We start from the raw sequence: 27473 nt of genomic DNA, 5'->3' as shown, positions 1-27473 counted from the left end.
TTCCATGTAGGTTATAGTATTTAAATAAAGATACATACACGTCTTACATTGGTTAAAATTGTGCTATTAATTTTGTAAAATTCTGTGGTGTGATGCAACCTTGAAATACAACGAACTTTTCGTTGAAATGTTATCCTAAATGAGAAATGATTCCTACTAACAATTGCATATCAACATCATTTTCAATGAAAAACAATAAACTCCTTTACAATACTCTGAATTCCAGCCATACTTTCCCGCCCTTTATGACATCATCATATCACTGTAAAACAATGTTGATTCAGATAGTTATTAATTCTATCAAGTACACATTTACTGGATATCATGCAACATAATTATAACTCCACATTCTGAATGTTAGTTCAATGGAGTATAGCAATCGCTAACCATGCTGTTACTCTTCAGTCTCTATAGTGGAAAGATAATAGATGCAGAGGTAACATCAACTCACATATCTGAATAAAAGTTCAATAAAAACACACGAATATGGAATACTTTGACAAATGATCTACGTGATAGACTTATATTTTACTCACAATTGCCTGTAGGCCCAGATTCAAAACCATCCGAAATATAGGCTCCAATTTAAGCACTAATGTCAAAGTAAGCAGTAATGCCAAGGTCTATACTGCCTGTGCGCTGCATAGGCTTCCAGTGTCTTATTCTGAAAACCGGGAGCTTAGGAGCGGGTCAACCAAAATAATTCAGACCACAACCTGTTTCTAAAACGAAATAAAGTCATGTTGAGTGTGTAATTGATTGAACCTATACAACGTTGATCTGTATCTTTAAATAGGCAGTTGAGGTCCACAAACCACAATTACCCTTTAAGCAGGTGCTTACAACGTAGTTGACACCATAGTTTCTGTGCGCAAATGAAAAGGTGTTGCGTTTTCAAACATGAAATGCTGTTGTTTTCGAAGTGAAAGGCCAAACTCAATCTTGTTCTATATGGTGATATTTATTTAGGCCATAGTCTGACTAAAATGGATTCACATGTTTATTTCTTCTATTAAAAAAATCCTGGTTGAAAGGACAATGTTTCATGATAAAATAGCAAATAACTCAAGATGTAACAGTTCTTCGAGAGATGCACCTGTCCTTTCCCTGCCTTTCCTCCAGACGTAAAACAACTCTCAGGTATGAAAGTGTAAGGGAACTTCCACCTTTCACTTTTGGAATACCTTGCAGACTCTTAGTATAAAGGATCGACACAGGTTGGAGCATGACAGAACTCGGGAATTCGACAAATTGATCGATCAGGAAGAACACTTTATCTTTTTCTCCTTTGCGGACAACTTTGTTTTGTCGGAATTACACGAAGTAGGCTATCTTTCGGAAGGGCATCAAGATTGATTGTGGACAGACCGAGAACTACAGCAGACCTACGCTAAAATGGGTTCAATCAGCTTTTGGATGTGCTTGGTCATGACGATTTGCACCTGGAATAAAACCATCGGATGCACGTGGATGAAGACACTTCCTCGGTCTCCGAGCATGTTCCAAGTGTTCAGTAACAACACCATAACGATGCTTCAGAAAATGGTAGGATATAGGGAAATGTTTATTCACTTGTTCCTGGTCATTGAGCTCTTGTCATCTTTTCAACATTTCATGAGCTGCACTATTTCATTTAAATTACCTGACACAATGTTGTAAAGTAATAATAATGCAATATTTTGTTTATATTTTTTGGCATCTCAGGGTCATGAAGTCTCTCGAGAACCTCAGATCACTTTCCCTGACAAACAATACAGACAAGTCAATAATTTCAGGGTAAGAAATATGCATAAAAAGGTTTTGTTCTATCCATAACCTTTTTTTCTAAGAGTGGATTAAACACTGAATTCGTAAAGTATTCAGACCCCATCACCTTTTCCAAAATTTGTTACGTTACAGACCATTTCGAAAATTGAATACAAATAAATAAAAAATCATCATCAATCTACACACAATAGACCATAATGATAAAGCAAAACCTGTTTTTTGTTTTGAATAAATTAGCAAAAATTTCTAAAAACATGTTTTGGATTGGTCATTATGGGTTATTGTGTGTAGATTGATGAAACAAATAATATTTAATCAATTTAAAATAAGGCTGAAACGTAACAAAATGTGCAGATAGTGAAGGGTTCTGAATACTTTCCGAATGCACTGTATATAGTTAGGTTATAACGAATAAGCAATATGCTATAACTTTCTGATATTTGCCCTCAATTTATAAGGCATATACTAATACAATTCACTCTGCTTCTAGGCTGACGAACAGATGGTCTTCATTTCGCATACTCTGAACGCTATAAAGAAATTGTACAGCAGTGGTAAATATGAGTCCACCGCCTGGGACCTGAAAGGAGTTGACAAGTTTATGAATGACCTCTATCGCCAGACCTCGGAGCTGGACCAATGCGTATGTCATTTGTGATTTTCGCCCTTAACATTAATGCAAAAGGAAAACATTATACTATCCTACTAGATTATAATATAAGTGGTTACATGTTAATCAAATCATAATATTAAATGAAATATTTGTATTTTGTTCTAACAGCTAATGCTAATGTTCTAAATGCTATGAAAACTAGACAATCAAAATCTGTCAAAAGAGTGAACAAAAAGATGAGCCTTCACTTCGTTCCTGAAGAATTACTTGAAACGCGAGGTAGGTTGATCCATTTGTCTTACAAAGAGAGTACATTCAACAAATCTAAATAAACTAAATAAATTATTTTACCATTTTCTTTCAAACTTAAAGTCATAATCTTTTTACAGCTGTAATCTTTTTTAATAAAATAAATTGTAATTTATCGCATTCACATATTTAGCAGATGTTTTAATGGGTGTAGCGAATGCTTGTGGTCCTAGCTCTACCATTGAAGAAATATCTAACAATACACAACGATACACACAAATCAAAAAGTAAAAGATTGCACATAAGAAACATAGACATATTAGGAGGATCAATGTCGGAGTCCGGAGTGTATATATATATATATATATATATATATATATATATATATATATATATATATACACAATGTACCAGTCAAAAGTTTGGACACACCTCAGGGTTTTTCTTTATTTTAACTATTTTCTACATTGTATAATAGTAGTGAAGACATCAACACTATGAAATAACACATATGGATTCATGTAGTAACCAAAAAAGTGTTTACACAAGTCAAAATATATGTTATATTTGAGATTGTTCAAAGTATCCACTCTTTGCCTTGATGACAGCTTTGCACACTTTTGGAAATTCTCTGAACCAGCTTCAGGAGGTAGTCACCTGGAATGCATTTCAATTAGAGTTTTTCTCAATTGCTAAAACACAATTTTGCAAACTAGGCTGGTTTTATCATAATACTTAACACAATTCACAAAACCACACACCCAAACTGCAAAATACCTCATATATCCTGCAAAATGAAGCACTGCAACCAAAACTACATATAGCATTATGAAAATCAAACGTTTGCACGAAATGGCACACACTTCATTCATATTACCAGAATTTTGTCTAACCAACTACACACTGTTGGGCATAATGAAAAGCACTCTCATCTTTAGTATGCTTTGCCATAATACTAAAATAGTTCAAATTGTAGAAAATTCTTCAGATGCACAGAAATATTTGCAGATACACACACATGCTGTTGAAATATTTTTATTTTTATTTTTCACCAAACATGTCAGTGCAACATATGCACAGCAGATATATTTACATTGGACTGAACAAAAATATGCTTACAAAAAAACAGTAAACTGAAAAAGAAAATTGCAGAAAAAATGTGCAGAAAAAATATCTAGAAAAAAAGAGGCAAGAAAAATAATTAGGCAGCATCTTGCCGCACAGCTGGGTCTGGCCACAACGCCTCGTCCACATCACAGGCAATATCTTCCCTTGCCAGACATTGAGGGAAGCGCCTTGAGTGCCTTATCCATCCCTGAATCGCACCCAGATCAATCTCATCACATGCCTCTTCCATAGCCTGCACAAGAGGCATGCGCACAAAGGGCTGCCGGGTCGTATACCTTCCACCACCATGCCGAAAATAACTCTTCTATGGGGTTCAGAAATTGTGAATATGGTGGGAGGTATTGCACGAGAAATGGTGGGTGGTCAGCAAACCAGTGTTGGACTGGGGCTGCACGATGAAAGCTCACATTGTCCCATACTACAACGTACCGGGTTTTTTGATGGTCTGCATCATTCATACGCTCTGGTGGTTTGAGAATATTGTGGAGTCTGTCCAGAAATGTGAGAATATGGGCTGTGTTGTATGGTCCAAGGTTGGCATGACGGTGGAGGACACCATGCGTATTGGAGATGGCAGCGCACATTGTGATGTTTCCACCACGTTGGCCAGGAACATCTATAATGGCTCTGTGGCCAATGACGTTTCTCCCCCTTCTTCTGGTCTTTGCTAGGTTGAACCCAGCCTCATCTATAAAGATAAACTCATGTGGGATTGCATGAGCATCCATTTCCAGTACTCCCTGAAAACAAAGAACAAAAGCAGTCAATATGGTGTTATCCAGTACACTGGGAAACAATGTTGCGTGTAGTGTACTGCAGTCAATATTGTACTTACATCCACATATGCTCGTCTGACCTCTTTGTTTCTTTGAGAGTTTCTCTCAAACGGCACCTTATAAAGTTGTTTCATTCTGATTTGGTTTCGCTTGAGAATGCGAGCCAATGTGGACAGACTGACTCGTTGAATGTTGTTGAATATGGTGTTGTCTTGGATAATGTGGCTTTGAATTTCTCGTAATCTAATTTCATTATCTTCCAAAACCAAGTTTACAATCCTGTACCCCGGTGAACATTTGACCCCTTCCTCCACCATGGTTGCGTCTCTCAGTCCTTTAGAAAAACAAAAAAACTAAAATATAGGGCTTGGACAATGCAGCCTAAAGATATTTCCTCCACAGTAGAGTAAATTCTACAGGAAATTTGTGCAGTTAGTGTATGACATCAGCCATTCATGAAGTAAACAGGTGTCACCCAACTGATACACTATGACATGGGGTGTACTACATAGTGTGAAAGAAATTTTGGTTACATACCTGTACTCCAGTCTAAATGTCCGGATGACACAGGCGACAGTAAAACGGCTCAAGTTGGGCTGCACTCTCTGTCCATCCTCTCGCATTGTCAGCCCATGGACGATGACATGATCAACTAAGGTTGCTCTGTTTTCATTTGAAAGTTGTTTTCTTCTTTGGCCATGAACTCCTCTACCAGCTCTACCCCTACCTGTCACTCTTCCTCCCCCTCTCATTCTCACCCTCCCTCTTCCTCTTCCTCTCTCTGCAACGGCTTCCATTGTTGTTGTAAAACAAAAGGGGCACACCTGTGGTCTTTTCATAGTGCTTACTTCCTGATTGAAGTGGTAACAATTAACCATTGAGGTGTTTGGCCAGGTGGCACATGTATTGGCCAATTAGCTCATGTAGTGTCATATTGAATGGCAGTGTTTTGAAATGGCAAACATGTGACTTTATGTCAGATTGTTCTGTCTTATGCAGAGAACCGTGTGCAGTGCATTTAAAAAGTGCCATTTTGAATTGCAAAATGTGTGTAAAGCAGAAAATGTGTTTAGACTTTTGGAGACTTGAGAATATGTTTTTCTCTCTGTGTGTCAGTGTAAATAATTGTGCTGTGCATGTCATTTTAGTGTGTTAGCAATTGGAAAAAACTATAACAGGTGTGCCTTGTAAAAAGTTAATTTGTGGAATTTCTTTCCTTCTTAATGCGTTTGAGCCAATCAGCTGTGTTGTGACAAGGTAAGGGTGGTATACAGAAGATAGCACTATTTGCTAAAAGACCAAGTCCATATTACGGCAGGAACAGCTCAAATAAGCAAAGAGAAATGACAGTCCATCATCATTTTTAGGGCTAGGGAGCAGTGTTCGGGAAGTTCGGAAAAATGACGTCCCCAAAGTAAACTGCCTGTTACTCAGGCCCAGAAGCTAGGATATGCATATAATTGGTAGCATTGAATAGAAAACACTCTGATGCAGTAAGTGCAATTCAATCCCAGAACAACAGCAAAGGACCTTGTGAAGATGATGGAGGAAACAGGTACAAAAGTATCTATATCCACAGTAAAATGAGTCCTATATCAACATAACCTGAAAGGCCACTCAGCAAGGAAGAAGCCACAGCTCCAAAACCACCATAAAAAAGCCAGACTACAGTTTGTTTCTACGGTTTGTAGAAATGCACATGGGGACAAAGATCATACTTTTTGGAGAAATGTCCTCTGGTCTGATAAATCAAAAATAGAACTGTTTGTCCATCATGACCATCATTATGTTTGGAGGAAAAATGGGGAGGTTTGCAATTTCGAAGAACACCATCCTATCCGTGAAGCACAGGGGTGGCAGCATCATATTGTGGGGGTGCTTTGCTGAAGGAGAGACTGGTGCACTTCACAAAATAGATGGTATCGTGAGGCAGGAAAATTATGTGGATATATTGAAGCAACATCTCAAGACATCAGTCAGGAAGTTAAAGCTTGGTCACAAATGGGTCTTCCAAATGGACAATGACCCCGTGCATACTTCCAAAGTTGTGGCAAATTGGCTTACAAGGATAACAAAGTCAAGGTAGTGGAGTGGCCATCACAAATCCCTGACCTCAATCCGATAGAAAATTTGTGGGCAGAACTGTAAAAGCGTGTGTGAGCAAGGAGGCCTAAAAACTGGACTCAGTTACACCAGCTCTGTCAGGAGGAATGGGCCAGAATTCACCCAACTTATTGTGGGAAGATTGTGGAAGGCTACCCAAAATATTTGACCCAAGTTAAACAATTTAAAGGCAATGCTACCAAATACTAATTGAGTGTATGTAAACTTCTGACCCACTGGGAATGTGATGAAAGAAATAAAAGCTGAAATAAATAATTCTCTCTACTATTATTCTGATATTTCACATTCTTAAAATAAAGTGGTGAACCTAACTGACCTAAGATAGGGAATTTTTACTTGGATTAAATGTCAGGAATTGTGAAAAACTGAATTTAAATGTATTTGGCTAAGGTGTATGTAATCTTCCGACTTCAACTGTACATTGGGATGATGCAGTTTAGACATTGTTTGCTCATTGACGTCTTACACATTCTAAATTCCACAGTTCTACATTGTTTAGATGTCGGCTAGACATCAACATTCTATTATGATATCTTGGCGACATCTTCCCAATGTGCAAACGCTCTTCAAACTACATATTCCCTACCCAATTCCATAAGTCAGCCAAAGGTGTCTATTATTCCTGGGGAGAAGACTCAGGGGAAACTGATTACATCACACAACTTGAGTAAAACAGCTTGGGAAACCCCAAAATGCGTCCACCGCAGGCGTGTCATGGGACATAAGAAGACGTTTCAGCACCATTGACATGTATCACTACTAGCGCTAAAACCCATGAAGACGTCAGCCACTTCAGCACATTGGACGTCGCCACACGGTCAAAGATTCTATCAGTTGTCCTGTGTTGTGGCCGCAGCCCTGTTGCTAATGTTATTGCCATGCCTGTAAAACTATAGGCAACAAATGTATGATATATGTGATGGGAAATATAGCTCTCTGACTCTTTGGAATCACGTTTCAAGTGTCACTCGATTTGATTCATCCTCATGGCTGGTCCCCTATAGAAAAAAATATTTCATACATAAGGCCTACAGTAAGGCTATATCAAACAAAACCAAGGCCCGTATTTATTAAGGATCTCAGAGAGTTGCATTGCTGATCTAGGATCAGTTTTGCCCAATAGATTATAATGAATGGATGGAGTGCGTCCTGATCCTAGATCAGCACTCCTACTCTGAGACGCTTTATGAATAAATGCAGCAGAATAATTAGGCTACATCTGACATTTTTGCCTACAACATGACTTATCAATATGAAACCAACTATGACATCTTATCAAGACCCTGATGGAACAGGTGTGTTTGTACTGGGTTGGAACAAAATCCTGCACCTCCTGCTGGTCTCCAGGACCGTCCAGGACCCTGCAGACGGTTTAGTGAAAATATCCCTGATATCGTAGCCTATACCAAGGAACTTTTGTCACATATTCTTTGTCATTTTCCCCTTGTAAAATAAACGACAAATAGAAAGTTCCAACAAATCATGTTGTCGTTGCTTGTCAACGTTGCATCACCAGCAGACAACAGTAGGGTGAAAGTTGGTTACGTCATTGTGAAAATGAAAGTTGAGAGATATGGGTATTGACGCTGACGTCTCCCATTCACTTTTCAGTTGTAGCGCAACAGCAGAAGACTACGGAACAATACTTCGGACTAACTTTGAACGAAACCCACTAAATGAATGTCTTATATGGCTACTTTTCTTAGGAAGTGTGGGTTTTATTTCGACTTCGACGATTTTGTTGTCAGACTTTTTTTTATCGGTTCACGCGAAGTTATTAGCAGTTGAAAGCAAAGCTCGCGAATAGCCTATTCTCGCTACAGTAATAGCCTAGCCGATATCTAAATGGAATAATCTTATCTTGTGGTTCAACTAAAGTTTAAAGCCGGATTCAAGGAGAATGTCTATGGATTTACTTGGATTTGTTCGTCAAGGAGACGGAGCAGGCATGGAATTCCTATTGCTGCATGTGCTAGTCTGGAAAATGAAAGTTCCCGCCTCCGGTAGGTTGATCAGGGGAAATTCTCTATACAGCTTTCCCTTTCCCAATTCCACATAAAACTACTTAACACAGCAGAGATGTTCAAACTCATCTGGAAAACTAATAGCGAAACGAACTGCTATTTACAATGTATACAATGCAGAGTTGGACGTGTATTTTTCTTATTATTTGCAGTATGCAGAGCGTGTGTCATTGCTGTGACTGGATACGACACCACTACGGCCACTTGAGCGCAGAATACCTTTCCCTGCTGGACCAGATGGTGAGTTATCAGCACACTGTAAGAGGAGACTGAATGCATGTATTAAGGACAGCAAAACAACCAACCAAGTCAAGTAGTCATATGTTTCATGTTTAGCCTTTTTGTTAGAAGACTGTAAGCCTATATTTGAATATACATACTAAAAGGGAGCTAAGGCTATAATGACAGAGATCAAGAGACGCTATCTACATTAGACCTACTGTACTTGCAGTTTAAGCTATACTTTATGTCTGTCTTGATTGGTCTTGAAGTATTTGACACGTGACTTAACATACTATATTGATTGTTTTCCAGGGAGGAGATATCACAAAGCAGGATGCCCCAGTCTTTTTCCCAACATCACTTTACAGACACATAGATGATGCTGAGGTAAAGACTAGAAATGTGACTTATCGTGTTCTGATATGCTTTGGTATGGCGGTCTTGACCCAATGTTATATTGATGCCATAACGAAAGCCTATACTGTTTCTAATCTTCTTTTTATATCTTCCTGTGTAGTTTGAGGACAAAGTCAGATTCCTGAAAGAGACCATCTATCAAATCACAAAACTGTTTGATGGGAATATGAAATCTGTCACATGGGACAAGAAAAACCTGGACGATTTCCTCAACATTCTAGAACGCCAATTGGAGAACCTTAATTCCTGTGTAAGTAACAGGTCTATTTAAAGTATAATCCCTGTTTAGGTCAGGGCTCTCCAGCCCCGTTCATGGAGAGTTACCTTCCTGTAGGTTTTCGCTCCAACCCCAGTTGTAACTAACCTGATTCAGTTTATCAACCAGCTAATTAATCAGGTGTGGTAGATTAGGGTTGGAGTGAAAACCTACAGGAAGGTAGTTCTCCAGGAACATTGTTGGAGAGCCCTGGTTTAGGTGTAGCCTACTAACTCTACAAGTGGAGAAATCTACGTTTAAAGTATTCAACCCCTTGACTTCTTCCACATTTTGTTACGTCACATCCTTTTTCTAAAATTGATTAAATTCATTTTCCCCCTCATCAATCTACACACAATACCCCATAATGACAAAGCAAAAAACGTGTTTTAGACATTTTTGCCGGCAGTACAGTTGCCGGCAAAAATACTGCCGTGCAGGAAATACTCCGAAAAAAGAGATCAAATGAAGATCCTACATCTGTATGACGCTAATGTTTTGTTTAATTTTGTCCAACAGGTATCACCTGCCATGAAACCTGAGAGGAGACTAAAACGGTACTTCAAGAAGTTGAATAAGAAGGTTCTGAGAAAAATGGTGAGTTTGGTTTCGTATGGAAACGTGTTTAATACATGTAATCAAATGAATATTAACTAGGCTAGGCTAAACAGGGGCAGTGTTCATTTTTAAAAAAGTGGGTTCGGGGCCATATGTATCAAGCATCTCAGAGGAGTGCTGATCTAGTATCAGGTCTCCTCTGTCCTTATTTATAGTGATCCAAAAGACAATACTGATCCTAAATCAGCACTCCTACTCTGAGAAGCTTAATACATACGGCACCAGGTCTTTCTTTGTTGTTCAAGACATTATGGTCGTTATTTGCCAAGAAAGTTCACCCAACTAATATTTCACATTTTCTGTGTTTTTCAGAACTACAGTGCACAGGCGTGGGAGCTCATCAGGAAAGAGACTAAACGTCATCTGCAAAGATTGGATATCCTTGCGGCACAGATGTACTGATCATCCAGACTCATCTCAGAAGCTATGCCCTTACCAGTTTATAAAGCATGAATACAATCATGTGGGACCCTGTCAGTCTATTTATTATATTTAAATCCATAAATTATTGTTTTTTATTTGTATAATTTATTATTTATATTTTGTATTTCCCTTTTGTACCTGTGTTGAACTGAACTGTATTGCCGGTCTACTTGAAAAACCGGTGAAAAATAATATTGAAAATGTGAATAAACACTTTTTTGTATAAATTGTCCAAATTTCGTTCTTGTCTGAAACCAATGAGAGTGGATTTATAATATCTTATCTAACCATCAGAGGGGACTCACATTAAACTTGTTGCTGCTCAGTCACATGATAATATCTACTTTAAGTTTATGTATGCTTGTAGTTTTGTTTCTTTATGTACTTTCTTTTGAATGTGTTTTTGTACTTTGGGAGGGTTGCTGTTCTTTTTGTTTTTCCTGTTTGTTTTTATGTGGTAATCACACTGGGGCAGTGGGCTGAAGGAAGTGGGGAGATCTGGGTGAGGAGTAGAGGATAATCTGGGGGACCAGGAACTTTTAGCTCCCACATTGTGGGATGTTTATTTATAAAGTCTGTAAACACCTGTATGTCTTACTATGATTGGAGGAGAAATAAGAAAAAAAAACATGGAAGACAATACGGAAAAAGAGGCAAAAAACAAGCAATACTTTTAATGGATAATAGTTTAGTCCCCTGAACGAGGCAGGGTGCTGGTGGGCAAAAAAATAAAAACAAATTATTTATATAGCTTAGTCATATATATAGAACTTTTTAAGTGGCATCATGGGGATCACCTCCTAATAATTCTGGCTGTAGCATGCATACTGTGATATCACAAGTTATTTATTCTAGTTGAAAATTGATTATTGGAGCTTGATTCATTCATATATTTAGTTGTTTTATTGAGGTATGGTGTTTTTTTGTGTGTGGTATAGGAGAGGAGACCAAGAGGCTGTAACCCAGAGGCAGAAATGATAAGGGTCCAACGTCCAACGCTTTCAATAGAGGTGATGCTCAGGAGATCATGAGTGTCTACACTTTCTGTGTTAGTCTAGTTCAATTGCATGGTTACACGGGGTGTTATTGTGATTACAGGAGGGGGAAAAGGTTTGGGCACTGAGACTTGCATTTCAACTAGCCAGCGAGCTCTTCCAACAAAACCTAACTCTTGTAAAATGGAATTCCATCAAACTCAGGGATCTCCAAGACCTTCTTGCTCGACAAAATATGACCTATTCGGAATGTGTACGTTCTTGGTTATTTAACTCAAGAAATCAAAAATGCCAAGAAAACACGTCTGAGAGTAGCATTACTTTTAGTTCATTTTTGCAAAACGTGTAATTTTGTTGAATAAACGAAATGTGCCACTGAAAGCTTTATTTATATGTTTATGTAATTTCTCCGTGTTGCAAATAATTTCCATGTAGGTTATAGTATTTAAATAAAGATACATACACGCCTTACATTGGTTAGAATTGTGCTATTAATTTTGTAAAATTCTGTGGTGTGATGCAACCTTGAAATACAACGACTTTTTCGTTGAAATGTTATCCTAAATGAGAAATGATTCCTACTAACAATTGCATATCAACATCATCTTCAATGAAAAACAATAAACTCCTTTACAATACTCTGAATTCCAGCCATACTTTCCCGCCCTTTATGACATCATCATATCACTGTAAAACAATGTTGATTCAGATAGTTATTAATTCTATCAAGTACACATTTACTGGATATCATGCAACATAATTATAACTCCACATTCTGAATGTTAGTTCAATGGAGTATAGCAATCGCTAACCATGAGGTTACTCTTCAGTCTCTATAGTGGAAAGATAATAGATGCAGAGGTAACATCAACTCACATATCTGAATAAAAGTTCAATAAAAACACACGAATATGGAATACTTTGACAAATGATCTACGTGATAGACTTATATTTTACTCACAATTGCCTGTAGGCCCAGATTCAAAACCATCCGAAATATAGGCTCCAATTTAAGCACTAATGTCAAAGTAAGCAGTAATGCCAAGGTCTATACTGCCTGTGCGCTGCATAGGCTTCCAGTGTCTTATTCTGAAAACCGGGAGCTTAGGAGTGGGTCAACCAAAATAATTCAGACCACAACCTGTTTCTAAAACGAAATAAAGTCATGTTGAGTGTGTAATTGATTGAACCTATACAACGTTGATCTGTATCTTTAAATAGGCAGTTGAGGTCCACAAACCACAATTACCCTTTAAGAAGGTGCTTACAACGTTGTTGACACCATAGTTTCTGTGCGCAAATGAAAAGGTGTTGCGTTTTCAAACATTAAATACTGTTCTTTTCGAAGTGAAAGGCCAAACTCAATCTTGTTCTATATGGTGATATTTATTTAGGCCATAGTCTGACTAAAATGGATTCACATGTTTATTTCTTCTATTAAAAAAATCCTGGTTGAAAGGCCAATATTTCATGATAAAATAGCAAATAACTCAAGATGTAACAGTTCTTCGAGAGATGCACCTGTCCTTTCCCTGCCTTTCCTCCAGACGTAAAACAACTCTCAGGTATGAAAGTGTAAGGGAACTTCCACCTTTCACTTTTGGAATACCTTGCAGACTCTTAGTATAAAGGATCGACACAGGTTGGAGCATGACAGAACTCGGGAATTCGACAAATTGATCGATCAGGAAGAACACTATCTTTTTCTCCTTTGCGGACAACTTTGTTTTGTCGGAATTACACGAAGTAGGCTATCTTTCGGAAGGGCATCAAGATTGATTGTGGACAGACCGAGAACTACAGCAGACCTACGCTAAAATGGGTTCAATCAGCTTTTGGATGTGCTTGGTCATGACGATTTGCACCTGGAATAAAACCATCGGATGCACGTGGATGAAGACACTTCCTCGGTCTCCGAGCATGTTCCAAGTGTTCAGCAACAACACCATAACGATGCTTCAGAAAATGGTAGGATATAGGGAAATGTTTATTCACTTGTTCCTCGTCATTGAGCTCTTGTCATCTTTTCAACATTTCATGAGCTGCACTATTTCATTTAAATTACCTGACACATTTTTGTACAGTAATAATAATGCAATATTTTGTTTATATTTTTTGGCATCTCAGAAGTCTCTCGAGAACCTCAGATCACTTTCCCTGACAAACAATACAGACAAGTCAATAATTTCAGGGTAAGAAATATGCATAAAAAGGTTTTGTTCTATCCATAACCTTTTTTTCTAAGAGTGGTATTATTATTGGATAGAAAACACTCTCTAGTTTCTAAAACCGTTGGAATTATGTCTCTGAGTGAAACAGAACTCATTCTACAGCACTTTTCCTGCCAGGGAGTGAGATTTCAGAAATCTTGGCCCCTGCTCCCAGGTCAGTTTATAAGTCCCTGTGAATGCTATGGGGCTACAAACACTGCCTACGCCTTCCTCTAGATGTCAGTAAGTGGTGACAATTTGAATGGAGTCGATTGCGCAATCTGGGACCTTATATAAGATCCTGGAGCGGAAGTACCTTTCTTTTCAACGGTGCGCTCGACGCAGAGTGGTCGTCGGACTGGCCTCCTTCCAAGCTTTGGTTTAGGCACTTCTATATCCCCGGTCATATTTTTATTCGTTATAGGTGTTAAAGACATCATAAGGTAGTTAATTTAAACCGTTTTATAGCAATTTATATCCGTTTAGTGCGATTTTGAGGCATTTCTTTGTGACGCACTTTGAAGAGTTGGACACTTTTCCTGTAGATGCCGAACGTTAGTGGCCATTTCGACAGGACAAGAGGACATCTTTCGACCAAAAGACGATTAGACCGGAGAAAGGATACATTGCCCAAGATTCTGATGGAAGCTCAGCTCATAGTAAGAACTATTTATGATGATAAATCGTTGTTCTGTTGAAAAATGTTAAACGCATATATCGCCATTTTTTTTTGTGTAGCTTCGCTTTGGCGCACCCTGTATTGCACAGTAAGGATAATTTTAGAAATGTAATTCAGCGATTGCATTAAGAACTAATTTGTCTTTCAATTGCTGTCCAACTTGTATTTTTTTAGTCAAGTTTATGAATAGTTTTCGATAAAAATAGGTGTCTTTCCAAGATGGCGCCGGGCAGATTGCTTGAGTAGTTGGACAGTATTTCCATTGTGTAAGCACGATTTGTGCCGCTAAATATGCACATTTTCGATCAAACTCTATATGGATTGTGTAATATGATGTTACAGGAGTGTCATCGGAAGAATTCTGAGAAGGTTAGTGAAAAAATTTATATATTTTGGTGATGATAACGTTATCGCTCTCTTTGCCTTGAATCAATGCTCGGGTAACGTTTGCACATGTGGTATGCTAATATAACGATTTATTGTGTTTTCGCTGTAAAACACTTAGAAAATCTGAAATATTGTCTGAATTCACAAGATCTGTGTCTTTCCATTGCTGTGCGCTGTGTATTTTTAAGAAATGTTTTATGATGAGTAAATTGGTAATACACGTTGCTCTCTGTAGTAATTCTAGTCGCTTTGGTGAGATTTGTGATGGTGGCTGCAATGGCAAACTATGATTTATACCTGAAATATGCACATTTTTCTAACAAAACCTATAGTATACAATAAATATGTTATCAGACTGTCATCTGATGAAGTTTTTTCTTGGTTAGTGGCTATTTATATCTTTATTTGGTCGAATTGGTGATAGCTGGTGATGGAGTGAAAAAATAGTGGAGTAAGAAAAATGGTGTCTTTTGCTAACGTGGTTAGCTAATAGATTTACATATTGTGTCTTCCCTGTAAAACATTTTAAAAATCAGAAATGATTGCTGGATTCACAAGAAGTGTATCTTTCATCTGGTGTCTTGGACTTGTGATTGAATGATATTTAGATGCTAGTATTTACTTGTGACGCTATGCTAGCTATGCTAGTCAGCTTTTTTACTGGTGGGGGTGGTGGGGGGTGCTCCCGGATCCGGGTTTCTGAGGCGGTAGAAGTTAAACACTGAATTCGTAAAGTATTCAGACCCCATCACCTTTTCCAAAATTTGTTACGTTACAGACCATTTCGAAAATTGAATACAAATAAATAAAAAATCATCATCAATCTACACACAATACCCCATAATGATAAAGCAAAAACTGTTTTTTGTTTTGAATAAATTAGCAAAAATTTCTAAAAACATGTTTTGGATTGGTCATTATGGGTTATTGTGTGTAGATTGATGAAACAAATAATATTTAATCAATTTAAAATAAGGCTGAAACGTAACAAAATGTGCAGATAGTGAAGGGTTCTGAATACTTTCCGAATGCACTGTATATAGTTAGGTTATAACGAATAAGCAATATGCTATAACTTTCTGATATTTGCCCTCAATTTATAAGGCATATACTAATACAATTCACTCTGCTTCTAGGCTGACGAACAGATGGTCTTCATTTCGCATACTCTGAACGCTATAAAGAAATTGTACAGCAGTGGTAAATATGAGTCCACCGCCTGGGACCTGAAAGGAGTTGACAAGTTTATGAATGACCTCTATCGCCAGACCTCGGAGCTGGACCAATGCGTATGTCATTTGTGATTTTCGCCCTTAACATTAATGCAAAAGGAAAACATTATACTATCCTACTAGATTATAATATAAGTGGCTACATGTTAATCAAATCATAATATTAAATGAAATATTTGTATTTTGTTCTACCAGGTAAAGGCTATGAAAACTAGACATTCAAAATCTGTCAAAAGAGTGAACAAAAAGATGAGCCTTCACTTCAAGTTCCTGAAGAATTACTTGAAACGCGAGGTAGGTTGATCCATTTGTCTTACAAAGAGAGTACATTCACCAAATCTGGATGTATTTATGTGATGATACAACATGTGTTTATTCTAAAATCTCAACAAGTGTATTTCATTTATGCAGGATTACAGCGCAAGCGGCTGGGAAGACATAAGGACAGTGGTGCTGGCACACCTACAAAGACTAGACACAACATTAAGTAGCCAATGAGCGTTATGTGTGTGTTGTGTAGATATTATTTATTTATATATCTATTTATTCAACTATTTATTTACAAGTTTTTTCATTTGTTTTGAACGAATTTATTTAAAGTGTAGTAATGTATTCACAACTCTGTGGAGTGAATCATTTTTTTATGCTGAATAATTATGTGATTGACTTGGGCTATACATAGCCTCATGTAACAATGTTTTTGTACATGTATTTTTGTATTTATGAAGGCCATTGCATACTTTATTTATTATTGCAACCTTATAGGAAATGTTTGTTATTGTAATAATGAAATATATTTTAACTAAATAAATTATTTTACCATTTTCTTTCAAACTTAGTCATAATCTTTTTACAGCTGTAATCTTTTTTAATCAAATAAATTGTAATTTATCACATTCACATATTTAGCAGATGTTTTAATGGGTGTAGCGAATGCTTGTGGTCCTAGCTCTACCATTGAAGAAATATCTAACAATACACAACGATACACACAAATCTAAAAGTAAAAGATAGCACATAAGAAACATAGACATATTAGGAGGATCAATGTCGGAGTCCGGAGTATATATATATATATATATATATACACAATGTACCAGTCAAAAGTTTGGACACACCTCAGGGTTTTTCTTTATTTTAACTATTTTCTACATTGTATAATAGTAGTGAAGACATCAACACTATGAAATAACACATATGGATTCATGTAGTAACCAAAAAAGTGTTTACACAAGTCAAAATATATGTTATATTTGAGATTGTTCAAAGTATCCACTCTTTGCCTTGACAGCTTTGCACACTTTTGGAAATTCTCTGAACCAGCTTCAGGAGGTAGTCGCCTGGAATGCATTTCAATTACAGTTTTTCTCAATTGCTAAAACACAATTTTGAAAACTAGGCTGGTTTTATCATAATACTTAACACAATTCACAAAACCACACACCCAAACTGCAAAATACCTCATATATCCTGCAAAATGAAGCACTGCAACCAAAACTACATATAGCATTATCAAAATCAAACGTTTGCACGAAATGGCACACACTTCATTCATATTACCAGAATTTTGTCTAACCAACTACACACTGTTGGGCATAATGAAAAGCACTCTCATCTTTAGTATGCTTTGCCATAATACTAAAATAGTTCAAATTGTAGAAAATTCTTCAGATGCACAGAAATATTTGCAGATACACACACATGCTGTTGAAATATTTTTATTTTTATTTTTCATCAAACAAGTCAGTGCAACATATGCACAGCAGATATATTTACATTGGACTGAACAAAAATATGCTTACAAAAAAACAGTAAACTGAAAAAGAAAATTGCAGAAAAAATGTGCAGAAAAAATATCTAGAAAAAAAGAGGCAAGAAAAATAATTAGGCAGCATCTTGCCGCACAGCTGGGTCTGGCCACAACGCCTCGTCCACATCACAGGCAATATCTTCCCTTGCCAGACATTGAGGGAAGCGCCTTGAGTGCCTTATCCATCCCTGAAATCGCACCCACATCAATCTCATCACATGCCTCTGTCACGTTCTGACCCTAGTTATTGTGTTAATCCTTTGTTTTGTTGGTCAGGACGTGAGCTGGGTGGGCATTCTATGTGTTGTGTTTCTATGTTGGGTTTAATGTGCCTGATGTGGTTCTCAATTAGAGGCAGGTGTTTGACGTTCCTCTGATTGAGAACCACATTTAAGGTAGGCTGTTCTCACTGTTTGTGTGTGGGTGATTGTCGCTGTGTCTGTGTTTATTGCACCACACGGTACTGTCTCGTCTCGTTCGTTCGTTCGTTCTTTCCTGTTCATGCGTGCTTCGTTATATGTAGTTTTCATGTTCAGGTCAGTCTACGTTGTTTGTTTGTTATTTTGTAAATATTCAAGTATAGTTCGTGTCAGTGTTCGTCGTGTCTAATAAATTCATTATGTCTACATACCTCGCTGCTCATTGGTCATCTGATCCCTCTCTCCTCTCCTCGTCCGAGGAGGAGGAGGAATATTACGACGACCGTTACAGCCTCTTCCATAGCCTGCACAAGAGGCATGCGCACAAAGGGCTGCCGGGTCGTATACCTTCCACCACCATGCCGAAAATAACTCTTCTATGGGGTTCAGAAATGGTGAATATGGTGGGAGGTATTGCACGAGAAATGGTGGGTGGTCAGCAAACCAGTTTTGGACTGGGGCTGCACGATGAAAGCTCACGTTGTCCCATACTACAACGTACCGGGTTCTTTGATGGTCTGCATCATTCATACGCTCTGGTGGTTTGAGAATATTGTGGAGTCTGTCCAGAAATGTGAGAATATGGGCTGTGTTGTATGGTCCAAGGTTGGCATGACGGTGGAGGACACCATGCGTATTGGAGATGGCAGCGCACATTGTGATGTTCCCACCACGTTGGCCAGGAACATCTATAAAGGCTCTGTGGCCAATGACGTTTCTCCCCCTTCTTCTGGTCTTTGCTAGGTTGAACCCAGCCTCATCTATAAAGATAAACTCATGTGGGATTGCATGAGCATCCATTTCCAGTACTCCCTGAAAACAAAGAACAAAAGCAGTCAATATGGTGTTATCCAGTACACTGGGAAACAATGTTGCGTGTAGTGTACTGCAGTCAATATTGTACTTACATCCACATATGCTCGTCTGACCTCTTTGTTTCTTTGAGAGTTTCTCTCAAACGGCACCTTATAAAGTTGTTTCATTCTGATTTGGTTTCGCTTGAGAATGCGAGCCAATGTGGACAGACTGACTCATTGAATATTGTTGAATATGGTGTTGTCTTGGATGATGTGGCTTTGAATTTCTCGTAATCTGATTTCATTATTTTCCAAAACCAAGTTTACAATGGCAGCTTCCTGTACCCCGGTGAACATTTGGCCCCTTCCTCCACCATGGTTGCGTCTCTCAGTCCTTTAGAAAAAATAAATATATATATAGGGCTTGGACAATGCAGCCTAAAGATATTTCCTCCACAGTAGAGTAAATTCTACAGGAAATTTGTGCAGTTAGTGTATGACATCAGCCATTCATGAAGTAAACAGGTGTCACCCAACTGATACACTATGACATGGGGTGTACTACATATTGTGAAATAAATTTTGGTTACATACCTGTACTCCAGTCTAAATGTCCGGATGACACAGTAAAACGGCTCAAGTTGGGCTGCACTCTCTGTCCAGCCTCTCGCATTGTCAGCCCATGGTTGATGACATGATCAACTAAGGTTGCTCTGTTTTCATTTGAAAGTTGTTGTCTTCTTTGGCCATGAACTCATCTACCAGCTCTACCCCTACCTCTCACTCATCCTCGCCCTCTCATACACACCCTCCCTCTTCCTCTTCCTCTCTCTGCAACGGCTTCCATTGTTGTTGTAAAACAAAGGTGCTCACCTGTGGTCTTTTCATAGTGCTTACTTCCTGATTGAAGTGGTAACAATTAACCATTGAGGTGTTTGGCCAGGTGGCACATGTATTGGCCAATTAGCTCATGTAGTGTCATATTGAATGGCAGTGTTTTGAAATAGCAAACATGTGACTTTATGTCAGATTGTTCTGTCTTATGCAGAGAACCGTGTGCAGTGCATTTAAAAAGTGCCATTTTGAATTGCAAAATGTGTGTAAAGCAGAAAATGTGTTTAGACTTTTGGAGACTTGAGAAGATGTTTTGCTCTCTGTGTGTCAGTGTAAATGATTGTGCTGTGCATGTCATTTTAGTGTGTTAGCAATTGGAAAAAACTATAACAGGTGTGCCTTGTTAAAAGTTAATTTGTGGAATTTCTTTCCTTCTTAATGCATTTGAGCCAATCAGCTGTGTTGTGACAAGGTAATGGTGGTATACAGAAGATAGCACTATTTGCTAAAAGACCAAGTCCATATTACGGCAGGAACAGCTCAAATAAGCAAAGAGAAATGACAGTCCATCATCATTTTTAGGGCTAGGGAGCAGTGTTCGGAAGTTCGGATAAATGACGTCCCCAAAGTAAACTGCCTGTTCCTCAGGCCCAGATGCTAGGATATGCATATAATTGGTAGCATTGGATAGAAAACACTTTGATGCAGTAAGTGCAATTCAATCCCAGAACAACAGCAAAGGACCTTGTGAAGATGATGGAGGAAACAGGTACAAAAGTATCTATATCCACAGTAAAATGAGTCCTATATCGACATAACCTGAAAGGCCACTCAGCATGGAAGAAGCCAAAACCAAAACCACCATAAAAAAGCCAGACTACGGTTTGTTTGTAGAAATGCACATGGGGACAAAGATCATACTTTTTGGAGAAATGTCCTCTGGTCTGATGAATCAAAAATAGAACTGTTTGTCCATCATGACCATCGTTATGTTTGGAGGAAAAAGGGGGAGGTTTGCAATTCGAAGAACACCATCCTAACCGTGAAGCACAGGGCTGGCAGCATTATATTGTGGGGGTGCTTTGCTGAAGGAGAGACTGGTGCACTTCACAAAATAGATGCCTATCGTGAGGCAGGAAAATGATGTGGATATATTGAAGCAACATCTCAAGACATCAGTCAGGAAGTTAAAGCTTGGTCACAAATGGGTCTTCCAAATGGACAATGACCCCGTGCATACTTCCAAAGTTGTGGCAAATTGGCTTGCAAGGATAACAAAGTCAAGGTAGTGGAGTGGCCATCACAAAGCCCTGACCTCAATCCTATAGAAAATTTGAGGGCAGAACTGTAAAAGCGTGTGTGAGCAAGGAGGCCTAAAAACCGGACTCAGTTACACCAGCTCTGTCAGGAGGAATGGGCCAGAATTCACCCAACTTATTGTGGGAAGATTGTGGAAGGCTACCCAAAATATTTGACCCAAGTTAAACAATTTAAAGGCAATGCTACCAAATACTAATTGAGTGTATGTAAACTTCTGACCCACTGGGAATGTGATGAAAGAAATAAAAGCTGAAATAAATAATTCTCTCTACTATTATTCTGATATTTCACATTCTTAAAATAAAGTGGTGAACCTAACTGACCTAAGATAGGGAATTTTTACTTGGATTAAATGTCAGGAATTGTGAAAAACTGAATTTAAATGTATTTGGCTAAGGTGTATGTAATCTTCCGACTTCAACTGTACATTGGGATGATGCAGTTTAGACATTGTTTGCTCATTGACGTCTTACACATTCTAAATTCTACAGTTCTACATTGTTTAGATGTCGGCTAGACATCAATATTCTATTATGATATCTTGGCGACATCTTCCCAATGTGCAAACGCTCTTCAAACTACATATTCCCGACCCAATTCGATAAGTCAGCCAAAGGTGTCTATTATTCCTGGGGAGAAGACTCAGGGGAAACTGATTACATCACACAACTTGTGTAAAACAGCTTGAAAAACCCCAAAATGCGTCCACCGCAGGCGTGTCATGGGACATAAGAAGACGTTTCAGCACCATTGACATGTATCACTACTAGCGCTAAAACCCATGAAGACGTCAGCCACTTCAGCACATTGGATGTCGCCACACGGTCAAAGATTCTATCAGTTGTCCTGTGTTGTGGCCGCAGCCCTGTTGCTAATGTTATTGCCATGCCTGTAAAACTATAGGCAACAAATGTATGATATATGTGATGGGAAATATAGCTCTCTGACTCTTTGGAATCACGTTTCAAGTGTCACTCGATTTGATTCATCCTCATGGCTGGTCCCCTATAGAAAAAAATATTTAATACATAAGGCCTACAGTAAGGCTATATCAAACAAAACCAAGGCCCGTATTTATTAAGGATCTCAGAGAGTTGCATTGCTGATCTAGGATCAGTTTTGCCCAATAGAATATAATGAATGGATGGAATGCGTCCTGATCCTAGATCAGCACTCGTACTCTGAGACGCTTTATGAATAAATGCAGCAGAATAATTAGGCTACATCTTACATTTTTGCCTACAACATGACTTTTCAATATGAAACCAACTATGACATCTTATCAAGACCCTGATGGAACAGGTGTGTTTGTACTGGGTTGGAACAAAATCCTGCACCTCCTGCTGGTCTCCAGGACCGTCCAGGACCGTGCAGACAGTTTTAGTGAAAATATCCCTGATATCGTAGCCTATACCAAGGAACTTTTGTCACATATTCTTTTTCATTTTCCCCTTGTAAAATAAACGACAAATAGAAAGTTCCAACAAATCATGTTGTCGTTGCTTGTCAACGTTGCATCACCAGCAGACAACAGTAGGGTGAAAGTTGGTTACGTCATTGTGAAAATGAAAGTGGAGAGATATGGGTATTGACGCTGACGTCTCCCATTCACTTTTCAGTTGTAGCGCAACAGCAGAAGACTACGGAACAATATTTCGGACTAACTTTGAACGAAACCCACTAAATGAATGTCTTATATGGCTAATTTTCTTAGGAAGTGTGGGTTTTATTTCGACTTCGACGATTTTGTTATCAGACTTTTTTTTATCGGTTCACGCGAAGTTATTAGCAGTTGAAAGCAAAGCTCGCGAATAGCCTATTCTCGCTACAGTAATAGCCTAGTGTAAGAAATTGTATTAGATATTGGTAACTTGTTTTAACAACTTCTCAACATTAGCTATAGTTGACACAACATACACACCCCCTCTTTCTCTTGGACATATGCTGGACTCATTAGACATATACACGACACCCACAACTCCCCTCCCCCATGACAATCACACAGACACACACAACTCATGCTTGGAGCTCAGGACAAAGAACTATCTCAGGAACCAATGGAACGTGGACACCAGGCCTGTTCAGGACTACCCAAGACCCAGATCGACCAATCGGAAGGCCAGACTCGCAGATCTACCTACTTTGCTTGTTGTCTATATAATACTGGACAATTCTTGAAACTATCTCTTTTCCGGACGATTCAATAAGAATCAGACAGAAAGAGCCTTGCTGCAAGATTTTACTAAGATATCTTTACATGTAATTAAACAGCCTTATTATAAAATTATCCACCTCGTCCTATTGTCTCCTCTTGTTCTCCTGTCAACAGTAAACGTTTTACTAACAGACTTGGTAAGCAGAGGATGGTTAAAACATATTTGAATTCGGCCCAATAGAAAATCCATCGGACAGGAGACGAGAGGGAGAAAGATTCCAGAGGAGAGGTGACCTTTTCGAGGGAGAATCGCGATTCAACCCACCCAGGAAACTGATCAGAGAGCTCGATAATAAAAGGTGAGCAGATGCCGGTTTAATCAAAATCTGTATATTGTATTATAGTCAATATCTAAATTCATTGATCAGTACTACTGTGGTGAGTGTGAATTGTTGCTAAATTTATGTGGAATTGTTTAGAATTTAAGGCATTGTGTACAGATATCTAAGTATTAATAGGTCAAAGACTTATTCACATAGTCTGACACTACGTGGTATGCTGATCGCGTAGGTGTACAGTGAAGAATGAGCTTTATAACGATTCACACAGTCGGGCCATATTTGACAGTCGATCAGATAGGGGTTACCGTGAAGAATCCATAATTAAAAGATGGGATCCAAATAGCCGGGCAGTAGTTAGATTTGGCAAATCAGCTAAGTGTTACCGTGAAGACCCATAAAAAATATTTAAAAAATATATATAACGATTCACACAGTCGGGCCATATTTGACAGTCGATCAGATAGGGGTACCGTGAAGAATCCATAATTAATATAATACGATTCAAATAGTCGTGCAGTAGCTATATTTAGCTAGGTGTTACGTGAGAAATCTAATGTGAATATAATACGATTCAAATAGTCGTGCAGTAGCTATATTTAGCTAGGTGTTACGTGAGAAATCTAATGTGATATTGCATGTGTAAGTTGTGTTGTAATTGTATGTGTAAGTTGTGTTGTCGCAATGTGGGGGATTGAACGTTCCACGAGACCGAATGCTACTAATTAGCTATATGCTAAGTTCAGGCTGCAGTTCATAGTGACCGCCGAGTCAGAATCTGTGGGCCGCGTTGAAGCAGCCATTTACGGCTGATGAGTTGACCTGGTTTTCCCCTCTTCTGCTGTTGGTAAATCCTTAAGGGTTAGAATTAATTTGAAAATTATTATAGAAGCGCGTGAATTACTAGTATATTGTCCCCAAAGGAAATTTCTGAAATGTTTTGGCAAAGTATTTAATTAATCGAAAAAAGTTCAAATTAATCGGAAAAGTTAAAAGAAATAATATCTTTCGAATTAAAGATCTTATAATTGCCATTCCAATTATATCAGGAGCGCCTGAATTCATTAGTATATTGTCCCCAAAGGAAACTTCTGAAATATTTTGCCAAAGTATTTAATTAATTAAATAAGCGAAAAGCAATAATATTTTTTATTATAAGTACCTAAAACTGTCATTCCAATTATACCAGGAGCGCGTGAATATATTCGTATATTGTTTCAAAAAGATATAGCTGAAATATTGTTGGAAAACGAAAATAATTCATCGAATACACGGCAATAAAATTCTTTGTCCACGCGAGTCGGACACGAGACTGGGGGAGGTTAGAGGAAGAAAAATACATCGCTGGTTTCGATCAGTGACGGGCTAAAGTATACAAAGATAATAATAGACCCAGACATAGCTTAACGACAAAATGACCACGACTATCGTCCCCAAACACAAATTCAACGAATATTTAGATCAGAGAATGAAAGACAGAGCAGGCGGGAAATTACACTACAAACCCGTTAAAAGAATTTGGGAAGAAGTGAGGCTGAGATGGACTCAAGCAGGTTTCCTTAGTGGAGTCGCCCCATCAAAAGGGCAACTCCTCATTATGGAGAAAGAATTGGAGGAAGCAGTGAAGCAAGGGATAGAATGTGAAGTTGATAAGAATAAGAGTCACTTATTTAAAAAGGCAGGAACAAAGCAAAGGGAAAAGGCAGAGGCTGAGATGAAAATAGGATTATGGGCTATTGAGGAAATTAGGAAAGCTCTCCCTTACAGGAAACCTGATACGATGGGGGTGGGCACTGGAGCACCAACTGACACCAAAGAGGGCAGGCCCAACAATAATGACGCCCCACCTACCACCACAGCAGCCCCATCGGCCCCAATCCATCTCAGGGGCACTGTGGGGTTAATGGCAATTCCCCAGGCTCAGTTCAACTCCCATGTGCATCACCACATCACCCAATACAATAAGGATAAGGGAGGGGCTGAAACACAAATCCAGTCCCTACAGGTACAACTTTTGAAACTACAATTGAAAGAGGCCCAGAAAGGAGAGAAACCCAAGAAACAGATGGTGGCTGAAGACCAACAAGAAATCTCACAAATTATTGAAAAAACTGTTTCCCGAATGATACAGCAACAACAACTACCCATCTTCACCCAGCAGGGACCACCTATACACCCACCCCAGGAGCAGCCATTCCAACTGCCGTATGCCTACCCGCTTCAGCCATACCCTTCGTCGGAACCACCACTACAACCCTACTACCCACTACCACAATCAAACTATTCACCCACATGGGGACAGCCCCAGAGGTACTCTGGATCTTATGGAAGCTGTCATAATTGTAAACAAGCTGGGCATATGGTGCGACAGTGTCCGCACCCAATAACCCCGGCCCAAAGCCAGTTTCTGGCCAAAAGGGGACGAGGATACGCCCCTAGACCAAGGGGGAGTCAGGCCAATGATGTATCAACCATGTGCGGCCCTTCAACCCGCATACAATCACCCCAATCCAGACCCGAATCAGCAATCACCTCCCCCTTTTCAGGGCATGGCTGACGAATATGCCCCATGGCCCTGAAGCTGCTCACCACTAACCTACACTCATCATTGACCTGGACTACTGAAGCATCAAAGGCTTTTGCACTCTTGAAAACAGATCTCTAAGTGGCAGTAGCCCTAACAGCACCTGACTAAAAAAAAAACAAGTTCCATCTGGATGTTTCTGAAAAAGAAGGATTTACATCATCCATCCTTTTCCAGAACCTAGAGGGGGAGAGTAGAGTGTTGAGGTATCACTCCTCCAAACTGGACCACATTGAAGAAGGGCAAACCACATGCTCCAGGTATGTGGCTGCAGTGGCAAAAGCTATTGGAAAAACAGCCCACATGATAATGTGCCATCCATTGGAAATCCACACCCACCATGGGGTTGCAGCATATCTGATGAGCAAAGAATTCACGTTCAGCGCTGAAAGGAAAACGAAAATCCAGAATAAATGCACACAATCACACATCACATTTGTCAACACTGACAAAAACATGGCAGACGCACTCAATGCTGAAGAAGGTCTACCCCACTCCTGTGCAGAAAGAGCTGCACAGGAACTGAAACGGAGACCTGACCTGGGGAACGAACCACTCACCAACACACACAGATATGGGGAAAGACAATGTGACAAATGGAAAAAGGTACCTGTTAGTTATGGTAGACAGGTTCTCTAAATGGGTTGAGGCAATACCAACAGCAAGGGAGGATGCAAAATAGGTCATTAAGTGGCTGCAAACCGAACTCATGTGTATTGTTTAATGACAAACGCTCCATGTACCAATAGGGTCGGATGTGTAAATGTCAACTGATTGTTGTTTAATGATGGGGTTAGTGTACAGGCCACAATCTCATAAGTCTCGTGGAACGCGCCAATCAAATGTATGTGCAGGTTTGAAGTTGATTTGGGTTGAAGTCCTGCCCCTGGCGTTGCTGGCCATGAGAGCCTCTCCAGGTGCAGGCACCCATCTCTCTCCTCATGAGACAATGGCTGGAGGAGTCATGCTTGGTCCACCAAGGAAGGGAGGTCATATGCCCGCCCTTGATGTACAACAAATTGTAATGTCTGATAATTGACGGAACTTTCTGCAGCTCTCTTCACACAGATTCACAAGGTCCAACAGGGAAGCTGAC

The 27473-nt window shown here is 39.0% G+C and overlaps 2 protein-coding genes and 1 pseudogene across 3 annotated transcripts; all 3 read left to right on the top strand.

The window, feature by feature from the left end:
- The first annotated feature begins 1395 nt into the window (after positions 1-1395).
- LOC120041386 lies at positions 1396-2668 on the top strand (annotated as a pseudogene).
- Positions 2669-8235: 5567 nt separating this feature from the next.
- On the top strand, positions 8236-10825 carry LOC120041384 (interferon a3). 2 transcript variants are annotated; one of them, XM_038986338.1, is made up of 6 exons: positions 8236-8660; positions 8834-8921; positions 9216-9290; positions 9421-9570; positions 10096-10173; positions 10507-10825. In XM_038986338.1, the coding sequence occupies exons 2-6, from the start codon at positions 8835-8837 to the stop codon at positions 10594-10596; spliced, it is 480 nt and encodes a 159-aa protein (XP_038842266.1). In that variant the 5' UTR covers positions 8236-8660; position 8834; the 3' UTR covers positions 10597-10825. The 2 variants fall into 2 exon arrangements, with proteins under 2 accessions (XP_038842266.1, XP_038842265.1); XM_038986337.1 differs by lacking the exon at positions 8236-8660 and having other exon boundaries at positions 8787-8921.
- A 2605-nt stretch (positions 10826-13430) lies between these two features.
- LOC120041382 (interferon a3-like) lies at positions 13431-16618 on the top strand. The gene is made up of 5 exons (XM_038986335.1): positions 13431-13589; positions 13739-13804; positions 16025-16177; positions 16316-16414; positions 16532-16618. Exons 1-5 carry the CDS (start codon positions 13431-13433, stop codon positions 16616-16618), a joined length of 564 nt encoding a protein of 187 aa, XP_038842263.1.
- The last annotated feature ends 10855 nt before the right edge of the window (positions 16619-27473 follow it).

Source organism: Salvelinus namaycush, unplaced genomic scaffold (genome assembly GCF_016432855.1).
Source record: "Salvelinus namaycush isolate Seneca unplaced genomic scaffold, SaNama_1.0 Scaffold456, whole genome shotgun sequence".
NCBI classification, from domain to species: Eukaryota; Metazoa; Chordata; class Actinopteri; order Salmoniformes; family Salmonidae; genus Salvelinus; species Salvelinus namaycush.
The sequence above is the reverse complement of the archived record's forward strand: the minus strand, read 5'-3'. Positions and strand labels throughout refer to the sequence as shown.

Bases quoted from the DNA above. Each gene is read 5' to 3' on its own strand.
- LOC120041384 (XM_038986337.1), top strand. From the start codon at position 8,787: ATGTATACAATGCAGAGTTGGACGTGTATTTTTCTTATTATTTGCAGT. The intron at 8,922-9,215 runs GTGAGTTATCAG...ATTGTTTTCCAG, and splicing joins TTTCCCTGCTGGACCAGATG to GGAGGAGATATCACAAAGCA. The intron at 9,291-9,420 runs GTAAAGACTAGA...CTTCCTGTGTAG, and splicing joins GACACATAGATGATGCTGAG to TTTGAGGACAAAGTCAGATT.
- LOC120041382 (XM_038986335.1), top strand. From the start codon at position 13,431: ATGGGTTCAATCAGCTTTTGGATGTGCTTGGTCATGACGATTTGCACC. The intron at 13,805-16,024 runs GTAAGAAATATG...CTCTGCTTCTAG, and splicing joins GACAAGTCAATAATTTCAGG to GCTGACGAACAGATGGTCTT. The intron at 16,178-16,315 runs GTATGTCATTTG...TTGTTCTACCAG, and splicing joins CCTCGGAGCTGGACCAATGC to GTAAAGGCTATGAAAACTAG.